Consider the following 11,154-nt stretch of genomic DNA (forward strand, 5'->3'; position numbering starts at 1 on the left):
TTAAACTTTATAATCAATATATATAAAAACTTTATAATGTACATTTTTGGGGACTGAAACTGTTTCAATTCCCTGCACTAAACACTCATTTCTGTTCGTAAGATTCCCAGTTGTCCAAAATGTTCTTCACACGCTCAGAACCAGTTAGTTCATACACGTTTTGGAAGTATTCTTTGGTAACCTCGAAGGGCTTAGCTGTCAAGTTTGGAATGTACTTGTTAGCTAATCTGTCAACCTTGACATTCTCCTTAAATATGTTCTTCTCAATGAAGTTCTTGAATGGTTTCACACCGTTTCTCAAGTACGAAGAGTGGAATGGGACAGAGATACCACGCAGTGGGATACAAGCAAAACCTCTTTCTAGTTCGATTGGCTGTTCCTTGGCAAGAGATTTCTTTGAAATCTCATCAACAATTTCAAATAAATTGGATTCGACCTCTTCCAATGACATAGTTTCCAACAACTTCACGATATCGATCTTTTGGATCTTAACGAAATTCAAGACGTTGGTCAATGTGTCCAACCCTCTCAGATCACCGGCAGCAACGTACTGTTGATTTTCAACGTTAAAGTTGACAATCTCCACTAACCATTCGGTTCTCTTGGCAACCTTCTCAACAACAAATTGCAAAGCCTCCTGAGTAAATGTTGGAGAAACTCTACCAGGGTTGATTGCAATCATACCGTAGTTCGACCTGCCTAATTCATCTCTGGGGACAGCGACTTGCATCGTCATACCTCTGTAGAAGACAACCTCGACAAGAGATTCAATCGACATAATTTCAGCCAACGACGCCAAAGCGGCATATTCACCTAAAGAGTGACCGGCAAAGGCTGCATCGACTGGAATCAAACATTTGGCCTTCAAATCTTCAAAAGCAGCCTTTTCCATCAAAGTCAAAGCTGGTTGAGTGAATTGAGTAGCAGATAACAGCCCTGTTGGCGACTTGAAGGTAAACGAGTGTGTCGTTTCATCGATATCCTTGAAAATTCTCTCGGTCTTAATCTCACCATCAACGATGGTCTCGAAGATCATTTGGATGTAGTTATTTCTAATCTGTCTACCCTTTTCACCACCAAAGTAGATTGTTAGCTTCTTTGGATTGTTTATAACGATGTCCAAAATGGAGAAACCATAGGTCTTCTTGAAGTGGACATCAGCTCTGTCCCAGACATCTCTGGCAGCGGCCGACGTCTTATACAAGTCCATACCCATACCCTGTTCCTGAGAACCTTGGCCAGTGAAGACAAAGGTGGAAACTGGTTGTTCAATCTCAGCCTCCCCATTCATGACAACCTCATCATTGTCGTTCCTGGTTTCGAATCTCATCAATTTTCTACCATTGATCATACCAACATGTTGGATACTTGTCTTCAATGGAGTGTTTGGAAGAACCATGTTTGTGAACTGACAAGTGTAGCCACGAACTCTGGATGAGACACTATCGGCAGCCCAGTTTTCGATCAAACCACGAACAGCAGCCGACGAGTACATACCATGAGTAATGGTACCTGGCAAGTCAGCGTAATTGGCAAAGTGACGAGAAACGTGAATTGGATTTAAATCACCGGAAATGCGCCCGTATGGTTCGTTAGTGCTTGGAGATTGGGTGTCAACAACAGCAATTGGGATAACATTTTCCAAATTAACCTTTTCTTCTAAAGTGGAACCGTTTCTCTTCAAAAAGTCAACGACAGGATTACCGTAGGACTCACCAGCGCTGTAGTCTACAACACCAATTTCAACGGTTTCCTTAGTTGGCAACTCCATCTTAATCGGACCAGAGCATTCCACTGATGAGAAGACGTTGGCGTTCTTGAAGGCAACTTCGGTTTCGGTCTCGAAGATCAAAGTTTTACCCAATAGATCAATTTCCTCGTCATCCATTTGAAACCATTCCTTTGAACGCAAAACAGCGACGTCCTTAGCAGATTTGATGAACATTTGGTAAACTGGTTCGGTGGTCTTTTGGAAAGTGTTCTCAAAGTCGGTGTATTTACCTCTGTAAAAGAAAGATGAGATCACTTCCATGACAGGCTTACCGTCTCTAGACAAGGTACCAATAACTTCGACAACCTTACCTGTTGGTTGGTTGACAACGGACTTGACAATAGCGGAAGTCTGGATAACGTCCCCTTCTTTCAAAGGAGAAGCACCTGGAACCATCTTGTACCCGTTAGACAAATGCACCAGCTTCAATAGATCACCATCAACAGTGTCAGGGAAGATAGCCTTGATGATTGCTCTCCAACCAACAACGATAGCGAAATCCATTGGTGCAAGGATCTTTCTACCAGATCTTGCAACGAAGTCCTCACAGTTATTGCCAATGGCGTGGGTGAAGTCAGTGATAGCGCTCGCGGTAATTTTGTAGTCTCCACCCTTGATGACATGTCTTGGGTCGAACTTCAAGTTGAAAGGCTCATCGATCCACAACTTCCAGTACATTTCCTTGATTCTCTGGTTACGGTCTTCCATAACTTCAGCGATTGGGGCAAAACCGTCCTCCGGTTGGTAAACATAGAGCAATGGAAGGGCAACTGGCTTACCGTCCGTGGTTCTGTTTTCAATTAGTTCCAATTGGATCAAGTTGTTCTTGACTAGTTTCAAAGTAGCAGTAACCTTTTGCTCACCCTGAACAGATTCGGTCAAAGTAACAACGGTCTTCGCTGAATCAGTTGGATTCTCGATTTCAACAATCATGCGATGACAAGGTTTGAACACCTTTTGAGCAGCATTTGCAGTGTAAAAGCTATCTTGAACGAATTTATTGCTGGTGAAGAAGGCGTATCTCCAGTCCTTTTGGGAACCAGCCAATAACTTGAACCAAGCTTCTGGATCACTGTTAGTGTGAGCCTTGTAGATAAGTTTGGACTCAGTAGATTTGACTGTAGAGGCAACTGGCTCTTCGCCACCGAAGTATTCAACCACTGGGATCTTTGATTCGTCTCCACCGTAATAGTCCTTCAACAACTTGCTGATGTGACCGTCGTGGATGCCATCCATGATACTCTTGATTGGTTCATCGATGACCTTGGTGTACTGCGCGGCAACTGGACCGTGCAAAATACATGTTCTCTGGACATCCTGGTCGACAACAGCCTCCAAATGTTCGGATTGCCACAACGAATCCTTCTTGAAGAAGAACTCGAATCTGTGGTCAAGAACAGGCACGAATGGAACAGGTTTCTGCACTGGATTTTGACACATGTTCAGGAAGTGGTCTACGTCTTGAGCGTTCAAGTATTGTTCCTTAGCAGCTGGGAAAGCGGTGAAAACAGCCTCCAAGGCCTCCTCTGGTTTGTCTAGCATGGTGTAGGATTGAAGGACAGAGGTGGTCTTTGCATTCGTGAAACGTTCCTCCACACGACGCAAGAAGTCACCAGTGAAGTTTCTCAAAGTGACGTCAATCCAGGATTTGGTGCTTTTGATGAACATCAAATCGACCAGTCTTTGGGCAACCTCCTCGTAAGTCATGGCTGGCAAATCACGGATTTCCCCGTTGACGGTCGCAAACCAAGGCTTTTGTGTGTCAGCGTTCAACTTCTTGATGATGTATTCCTTCTTAGCATCTAAAGCAGGTTGCAGTTTGTTCTTTGGAAGGTTGAAGATAGTCTCGTCCATTTCCTTCCAGAAGATGACGCAACGAGTGGCGATCTTGTGAATTGGTTCACCCATTTCGGAACGCACCGTGACGATCCCACCAGTTGGTTTCTTGTAAGTGTTTTCCCATTGGCCGTCAACGATACCTGGGCATTCGACAATGGCCTTCTTCGCGTCTCTGGAGGTTTTGGCCTCCTTGGCGATCATGACTCTTGAACCAAACAAGAACCCGTCAAATGGCATAGGAGGGTAGTTGTACTCCTTTGACCATTCACCGGTCAGGTATGGGTAGGTGTCCTCGGCGGAACCGAACCCAGAACCTGCGATCAGTATGATGTTAGACTGTCTTCTGATCTTGGAGTACATCTGGATCATTGGTGCGTGAGCATCTTCAAACGAGTGATGACCACCGGCTCTACCACCAGTCCATTGCAATACGATTGGGAAGTTTGGATGAGCCTTTGCGATGTTGATGACTTGCGAAATGGAGCTGATGGAACCTGGCTTCAATCCCAAATGGGTCAGGCCTAGAGTTTCAATGTACTCACTCGCTACTTCGATGGATGGGACACCGGCACCAATGGTTAGCGACTGGATTGGGTAGCCCTTGCCTCTCAACTCCTTGATCAGTGGGATGGCCCACTGCATCATTCTTGGGTTGACGTAAATCAGGTTGATACCAAAACTGTACCCCTTCTTGACCTGGCTGACGATCTGATCGATGGCCTTCGCCATCCCATCGGGGGAGAAGTACCCACCACCGGCAAGTTCGATCTGGTACCCGGCGTTGATGGTAGCAGCGACAAAGTCTGGGGAGACAGTGGTAGGAGTCATACCTGGGACAAGCAATGGAGCTCTACCCAACAGTTTTGAAAACTTCGTGTCGACAAAGATCTTCCCGGACTTGTTTTTGATCAGTCTAGGATGGAATTCCTTCAACCAGTCTGGGTTCCTCTTCAAGCCCTCAGGGTTGACGTCGAAGATCTCCTGTTTGAAACCGTAGTCGTCATCTGGGTTGATGTCCAAAGTACCGACAACAATGATACGGACACCAGTCCCGTCCTTGTTACGGTGGGTCAAGACACCGAGCCCAGATGCGCCACCTGGACCGAAATCCAAGATGTGCGAAGTTGTAAACTGAGTGGCGGTCTCCCAGTTGACAGGCAGTCTAACAATGCTGTCGACGATCCTGTCGTTGAGGTCCCCCGCGTAGTCTCTCAGGTCCTTCCCGTCGAAGGTGTCGTACACTGGGATCTTGATGTCCTTCTGTGCGAACACGATCTTGCGGTTAGCCAAGTCTTTCAAGATGTCTTTGCTTGCAGGGATCAGCAAATGCGAGTGAAAGGGGGACGTAATGGGCAAGAATCTGTTTGAAAACTTCAACTTCCTCTCGCTGAAGGGGATTCTGGACTGGTCCAAACCTGAGGGGGCCTTAGCCTTTCTGAGCACGAGGTTAAGACCGTACAGGGATTGAGGTGGGCCCGAGACGACCAAGTTCTTCGCGCCGTTCACCAACGAGATCCCGACGTGTTTGTCCTCTGGCAGATGGGAGTTTGTTTGGTCAATGAAACTTTGGACCTGTTCTTTGGTCAAGTTGGATATTGTCAGCATTGGGTATGGAGCACCTTCACCGTTCTCCAAGGAATCCTCGACGATGGATGGTGGCAGCGATGTGTTTGGGTAAGTCAAGTAGCAGCGGACACCGATGAAGAAGAGCAATGCGATTGACTTCTTGATGATCTTGAAGAAGGAATCCCAGGAGTCCGCCTCAGCGACCGCGATCGCGGTGACGAGACCTTGTGAGTGGCCCGTGGCGCCCTTGAAGTGTTGTCTCAACTCACCTGGAGTGAACCCTAGCAACCTAGCGGTGATCGCGTAATGCGTCAGTTGGATGACGCCGATCAGGGGGCAAGATATGGGGATGGAAAGTAAGTAATCCTGGTCTGGAGTCTTTGCTGGGCTCTGCAGCCACTCCAGGAGGTCAAACCCTTGGGTGAAGATCTTCTCCGCACCCGCGGTGGACCTGATGAGATCGGTCAGCGTCTCTGAAGCGAACTGGATAATGTCGCTGCTCAGGACGTTATATATGTCGTATATTTCCCTCAATTCCTCGAAGTAGTCGTCTGTGTTCCCCTGTCCACCGAAGATAGCGACCAATTCTGAGGTTTTTTCCTCCACGGACTTGAAGAGAGCGGACGGTTTGCTTGCGTTGTTGTTGCCCCTACCTGCGACGTGTCTTGCAGTGACGTAGTTTTTCACTAGTTCCTTCACTTTCAACAAAGTGGTCGAGCCATCCTCCGTCAGCAAGTTGGCGGCGAGCGTGTGGATGTCGTTACCGTGCAAGTAGCTGTTTTCGAACTCTGAAAGCGAGACATCCAGCACTTCGTCGAATTGAGTCTTTGTGCCTTCTGTAATCAGTGAGGAGATGTAACTTAAAAACTTCCCCAACAACTCGGCAGACGATGACGGTTCATCATCAGCGGCGAATTCCTCCGTTGGTTCTGGCAGAGTTTTCTTGAATTGTTCCTGCAATTGAGAGGCAGCAAAGAAGGAAACGTTGGGGATGGACAATTTATGCTCGATCGACCCGTGGGTGAGCGTCAGCGATCTCGTTGACGCAATCATTGATTCTCAGCTTAATGTATGAGTGTATCACGTGGGGCAATTGCACTTGCGGACGAGTACAACGCTTTATTTGAGATCAAGTTCGTTTGGTACTGAAGATTGCGAAACTTCTAAACGGTTGAGCAAAGAAGAGAAAAGAAAAAAATAGGAAAGAGAAAAAAAGAGAGACGAGTTCTAGCGACTGTTTATAACTGTGATTCAATTCCGCCAGTTCCACTATCAGTATATATATATATATATATACTGATACCAGATAATGTAATGGAGTTAACAGCTAAGCAGCGCTGAGTAAGAATACGGTAGGGAAGAGAGAACTACGTAAAGTAACAGCAACAGTGCCTTTAACAAACGAAAAAAGACTGGCCTCGACGAGCGTTTAACAGTTGCTGGCGTAGTTAGTGGTGGCTGCCGCTGCATGTGAAAATTTTGTGGGCGCAGCTTTTGGGAAATACGTTGCACATGTGCGTTTCGTTGAGTTTTCCGAAGCGGGGCGGGTAACAGTTTGAGTTGGACGGGTGGCCGGGTGGCCGGGTGGCCGGGTCACCTCCGGGCTGCTGCCCCCGGAGTTATCGTGCTGAAACCTGGGGTCTGGCCGGGTTACCCCGACGGCCCCGCCCATGTGACCCCGGCCCTCACCCGGCCACCCTTTTTCCCGCGCCCAAAACTGAAAAACTCAACAACATTTGGGACCCGCGCCGGCGGGCGGTGGGGTTTCTCTACGTGTTGCAGGGGTTACGCACGCTCTCTGCGCCTGCTTCTGAGAGACGGGAGTTTCTGTTGGGTAAACTGCGGCGGAGGAATACTCCCCCGCCGCCCGTCTCTGCTAGCGCCTCCCCGCGGACCCAACAAGCTGCTCCCGTGGGCGTCTGTTCCATTCTTGTTTTTTCTCGCTTTTTTTTGTTGAATTTTTGGCGGGGCCCAAACGGGAAATAGCCTATTGTCTATGTTTTCATTGCTTTTTTCGGGTACCTTGCTCGTTCAAAAACGTACGCCCCAGAAGAGGCCGTAGCGCAGCAGTATCACTTCACTGCTGCTTGCCTGCGGATGTGTGCGGCCGCTTCTGTGGTCGAGGGCATTCGGATCTTTCTGCCCGAGTCATCGAATACATGCTGCTCTGTAAACACACAGTAGCACACGGGTTTGAAGTTTTTCGTTGGAGTTTGCCCTCTCTCCTCAGCACATGGGAGTAGTAAGGTTGCACCGAGGTCGGAAACAGGATCATGTACAGCTGCAACAATGGTTTGTTACCTCATCGATGACCCCCCTTTCAACAGACGGACAGGTTTCAACTGTGGTGCACTCTCTCTCTCTCTCTCCACTTTCGTACAACAATGCAACATGTTTCTTTTATGTTATGAAAGATTCGTTGGAAGGCTGCCCCGTTTACCACACACTTCACATAATACATCAGGAACATACACACAATCACATATATATATAGAGAGAGAGAGCGCATCTTGCATAAACATTCATCCCTCTCAAAATTGAGTACTTTCACTTGTTCCTCTGCTCACTGGTCTAACTACAAACGGTATAAACACTCGGCAACATGTTCCATAACAAAAGAGTGCTGCTGTCTTGCTGCATACTGTTTACTTTTGCCGCGTTCATATTCGTGTGTATCGCAACTGCAGGTTCAAGCTCCAATTACAAACCCATCACAAATGTGTTCATCGGTGATGCAGGTATCAAGCACATCAACGTCACAAAAGTTATCCCACCGTTGGAACCAGTAGTGGACGTGCTCAGCAGAGCACTTTTGGCCCCCGGTGCTGACCAACAAGCCATCTTCGGCGCTTTGAAAAATATCTCAAAGACAAGTGTCCTAGCACCATTCCTAACCATCCTAGTCAACTCGCAAAACACGACCACTACGTTGAACGCCATCACTAACTTGGCCCCTCTGGCGTTCACTTCAGGTGTCGGATCCACAAAGGAGGAACTGGCAGGGATCAACTCGCTGTTGGCATCGTCGAAGGACGCTAACTCCACAGTGGACAACTTGCAAGACTTGCTGGACCAAGTGCTAAACAACAACTCCTCCTCCATGGCCTCTTTGCAAAAGACAACTTTCGTCTTGTTGAAGGACTCTAAGGACCCAGTCGCTACAACGGAGTCCCTAGTTAAACTGAGCAGTCTCTCTCTAGCGGATATGGCGCCTCTAATGCCAGCTTTCCAAATCCTACAGGGCACCAAAAACATCACGGGATCGTTCGTCTCGCTAGAGACCCTCATGAACGCTACGATTCCAACCTCTTTGGCTCAAACTATGTTTTCCACTATAGAGACCCAGTTGGCAGCAGGTTCCAATGTCGACGACATCTTCGACAGACTTTCAGCAATGGTACCACAATCGCTAACAGGGTCAATGGACGCTGTGAGGACGTTGCTTGTCTCTGCCAATTCAGCAAACGCGACTCTTGGTTACTTGAGCTCGATCTTGGCTGCTAACTTGACCTCTTCCCCCTCAGCTAAGAACGTCCTTGCCACGATCTCCAATCTGTACGACGACTCGAACAATCAAACTTTGTTGTTGACCTCGGTCACTGGGTTGGTTTCCGCTGTCGGTAACAAGGACGTCGTCAATGAATTGACATCCTTGGATAAACTGATCGAAGCCAGTAACACGCAATCGGACACCGTTAACACTTTGAGTGACTTGCAAGACATTTTGGCCACAGACACCTCAAACAACAAATACATCCCATACTTGTTCGACATGTTGCAAACGTCCAAGGACCCAGCGGCCACTTTCAGCTCCCTGTTGAACGTGACCCAGTTCGCTGCAGAAAATATGGCCATGTTCACTCCAGTGCTAGGTCTCTTGGGGAGCGCCATCCAGTCGCCAGAGGTCACCGACGAGCAAATCTACGACGTGATCCCACAGATCTTGGATTTCTTAAATATCCCAGCCAAATTCAGATTGTCCATCTTCACCTTGTGTCACGTCTCTGACACAGGTAAAGTCCTCGACTGTTCCAAATCCCACGCGGTCCAAAACTTGGATTTCAGAAACATCATCTACGATGCCCTAATGAAATCCGATTTCAACCCATACTTGACCGCCTTGGACATCAGTGCGGACGACTTGGAATTGAAGGGTAAGCTGTTGAACAAGGAACACATGTACGTGCCAGCTGTCAAGGCTGTCCTGGCCATGAATCTGCTATTCATTATTTCCACTTTTGCCATCACCATGTTCTTCATCTACATGTTTGTCAAAGTCGGTTCCTTCTCGCTAACCCACAGAGGTTGGTTCATCCTAATGGCTTTGTCTCTGTTCTGTCCCCTATTCTCCGGTCTAGGTGCCACCATCGTCGCAGCTATGATCACCATGATCAAGTCCGGTACCAAGCACGATAGATACAACGTCGTCTACACGAGAGGTGTCACTTACTCCGGGTTGACATGGAGTGCCTTCACTCTAACCTTCATCACGTCCATGATTGTCGGTTTGATGTGGCTAAACCACTGGAAGGCGGAACATAACCCATTCGCGCACCAAGAACCAAACGCCGAGAGCACGGAGGGCTCCGGTGACAGCGACACCAGTTCTAAAATCAGTAAGAACAATGTGACCAACGTCGCTGAAAAAGTGTGAACTCCTCGCATAACCCCCCTTCTACTTCTCTTCTCCCACCGCATATTCTCTTTTGGAATCATTCCTCAACCATACACACATTTACTTCTTTGTACTTTACAACTAATTATATACCTTTAATACTATAACATATCTGTATTTTATTTTGTGAGGAAAGAATATATGTATATGTATGTTAAACATTCTTTCAACTTTTTACATAAATGGCTTCTTTTCGAGTGGATCCTGCGCGTAAACGACCCTTGCTCTGTTGGCGGACCTCACGGAGAGCCATGTGATCAGGTTGAACAGCGCAGCGGCAACAGCCCCCCACGCAATCCCCATGAAATTGCGGCCCAAGTTCAATTCGATACCGTACTGCGAATAGTCCTTGTCCAATGTATGTTTCACGAACACGAACACACCTGTGGCGCACCCCATACTGATGAGCAGGCTTATGAACCCGAAAAAGGAGCAAAAAACCCCGAGCCACTTGAACACTCTGATGTGTATGATCCACCGGATCAGGCAGAACACCAGGTTCAAAAACGTCAGCGCTATCCCGATCAACAAAGTGATGAATGTGCATTTAATAATGTTGTTGATGTACGTCAGTTTGTCCTGAACACTCGTCGGAAGCACCACTGCAGACGCATCTAACGCCTGCAAGAGCGTGTTGTTCTCTATGTTGTCGTATATCATGTCCTTCAAGTTGAACTGCTGGATCCCCTTTGGCGATGTACACGACTCAATGGAACCAGAGGACGACTCCAAACAGTACGACCACAGCCCGAGATTGATCGCCGAGGGCAATTGCACCTCAGAGTTCGTCACACTGGCCAGCGTTGGGATGAGCGCCGAGAGTGCAGCCTCCTTCAAACTCAATTGAGCAACGTATATCTGGTTTATTGGGTAGTAATTTTTGGTCGACCCAGCACACGCAACGATGGCCAGTACCAACGCAGCTAGTGCGAAAATCGCCGTGAACAGCAATCGAAATACATTCGACATTGAGTATGTGTATGGATATGGAGAGGGTTACTAATAGCAAACGCGACGAAGTGAACAATTATCGAGTTCTCCCAGTAAACCGCAAAAAAGAAGAGAGCACTACGACACCGGATTTATATACAATTCGACCTTTCTAGAAAGCAAATCATCACCAGCACTTACATAACCGCATTCTGCCCATCCCTGACAGCACAACACGGACGCCCCGCTGCAACAGCAATCTATTTTAAATGACGAGGCTTGGCTATCCTCCCAGAGAGAGCATCTTTTGCGACGCCGCCGGCTTTCTATATTTGGCAGGGCAGACACAGTTGCCAGATTGGGAAACTTCTAA

General features: G+C 47.6%; 3 protein-coding genes across 3 annotated transcripts; 1 reads left to right on the forward strand and 2 right to left on the reverse strand.

The window, feature by feature from the left end:
• Positions 1-85: 85 nt before the first annotated feature.
• On the reverse strand, positions 86-6,229 carry FAS1 (tetrafunctional fatty acid synthase subunit FAS1; the record flags this gene model as incomplete). Its single annotated transcript, XM_022606628.1, has 1 exon — positions 86-6,229. The coding sequence occupies one exon, from the start codon at positions 6,227-6,229 to the stop codon at positions 86-88; it is 6,144 nt and encodes a 2,047-aa protein (XP_022463305.1).
• A 1,549-nt stretch (positions 6,230-7,778) lies between these two features.
• On the forward strand, positions 7,779-9,830 carry INA1 (Ina1p; the record flags this gene model as incomplete). The annotated part of the gene is made up of 1 exon (XM_022606629.1): positions 7,779-9,830. The coding sequence occupies one exon, from the start codon at positions 7,779-7,781 to the stop codon at positions 9,828-9,830; it is 2,052 nt and encodes a 683-aa protein (XP_022463306.1).
• Positions 9,831-10,025: 195 nt separating this feature from the next.
• Positions 10,026-10,820, reverse strand: PUN1 (Pun1p; the record flags this gene model as incomplete). Its single annotated transcript, XM_022606631.1, has 1 exon — positions 10,026-10,820. One exon carries the CDS (start codon positions 10,818-10,820, stop codon positions 10,026-10,028), a length of 795 nt encoding a protein of 264 aa, XP_022463307.1.
• Positions 10,821-11,154: the final 334 nt, after the last annotated feature.

The sequence above is a fragment of the Huiozyma naganishii genome, chromosome 2, assembly GCF_000348985.1.
Source record: "Huiozyma naganishii CBS 8797 chromosome 2, complete genome".
Lineage (NCBI taxonomy): Eukaryota > Fungi > Ascomycota > Saccharomycetes > Saccharomycetales > Saccharomycetaceae > Huiozyma > Huiozyma naganishii.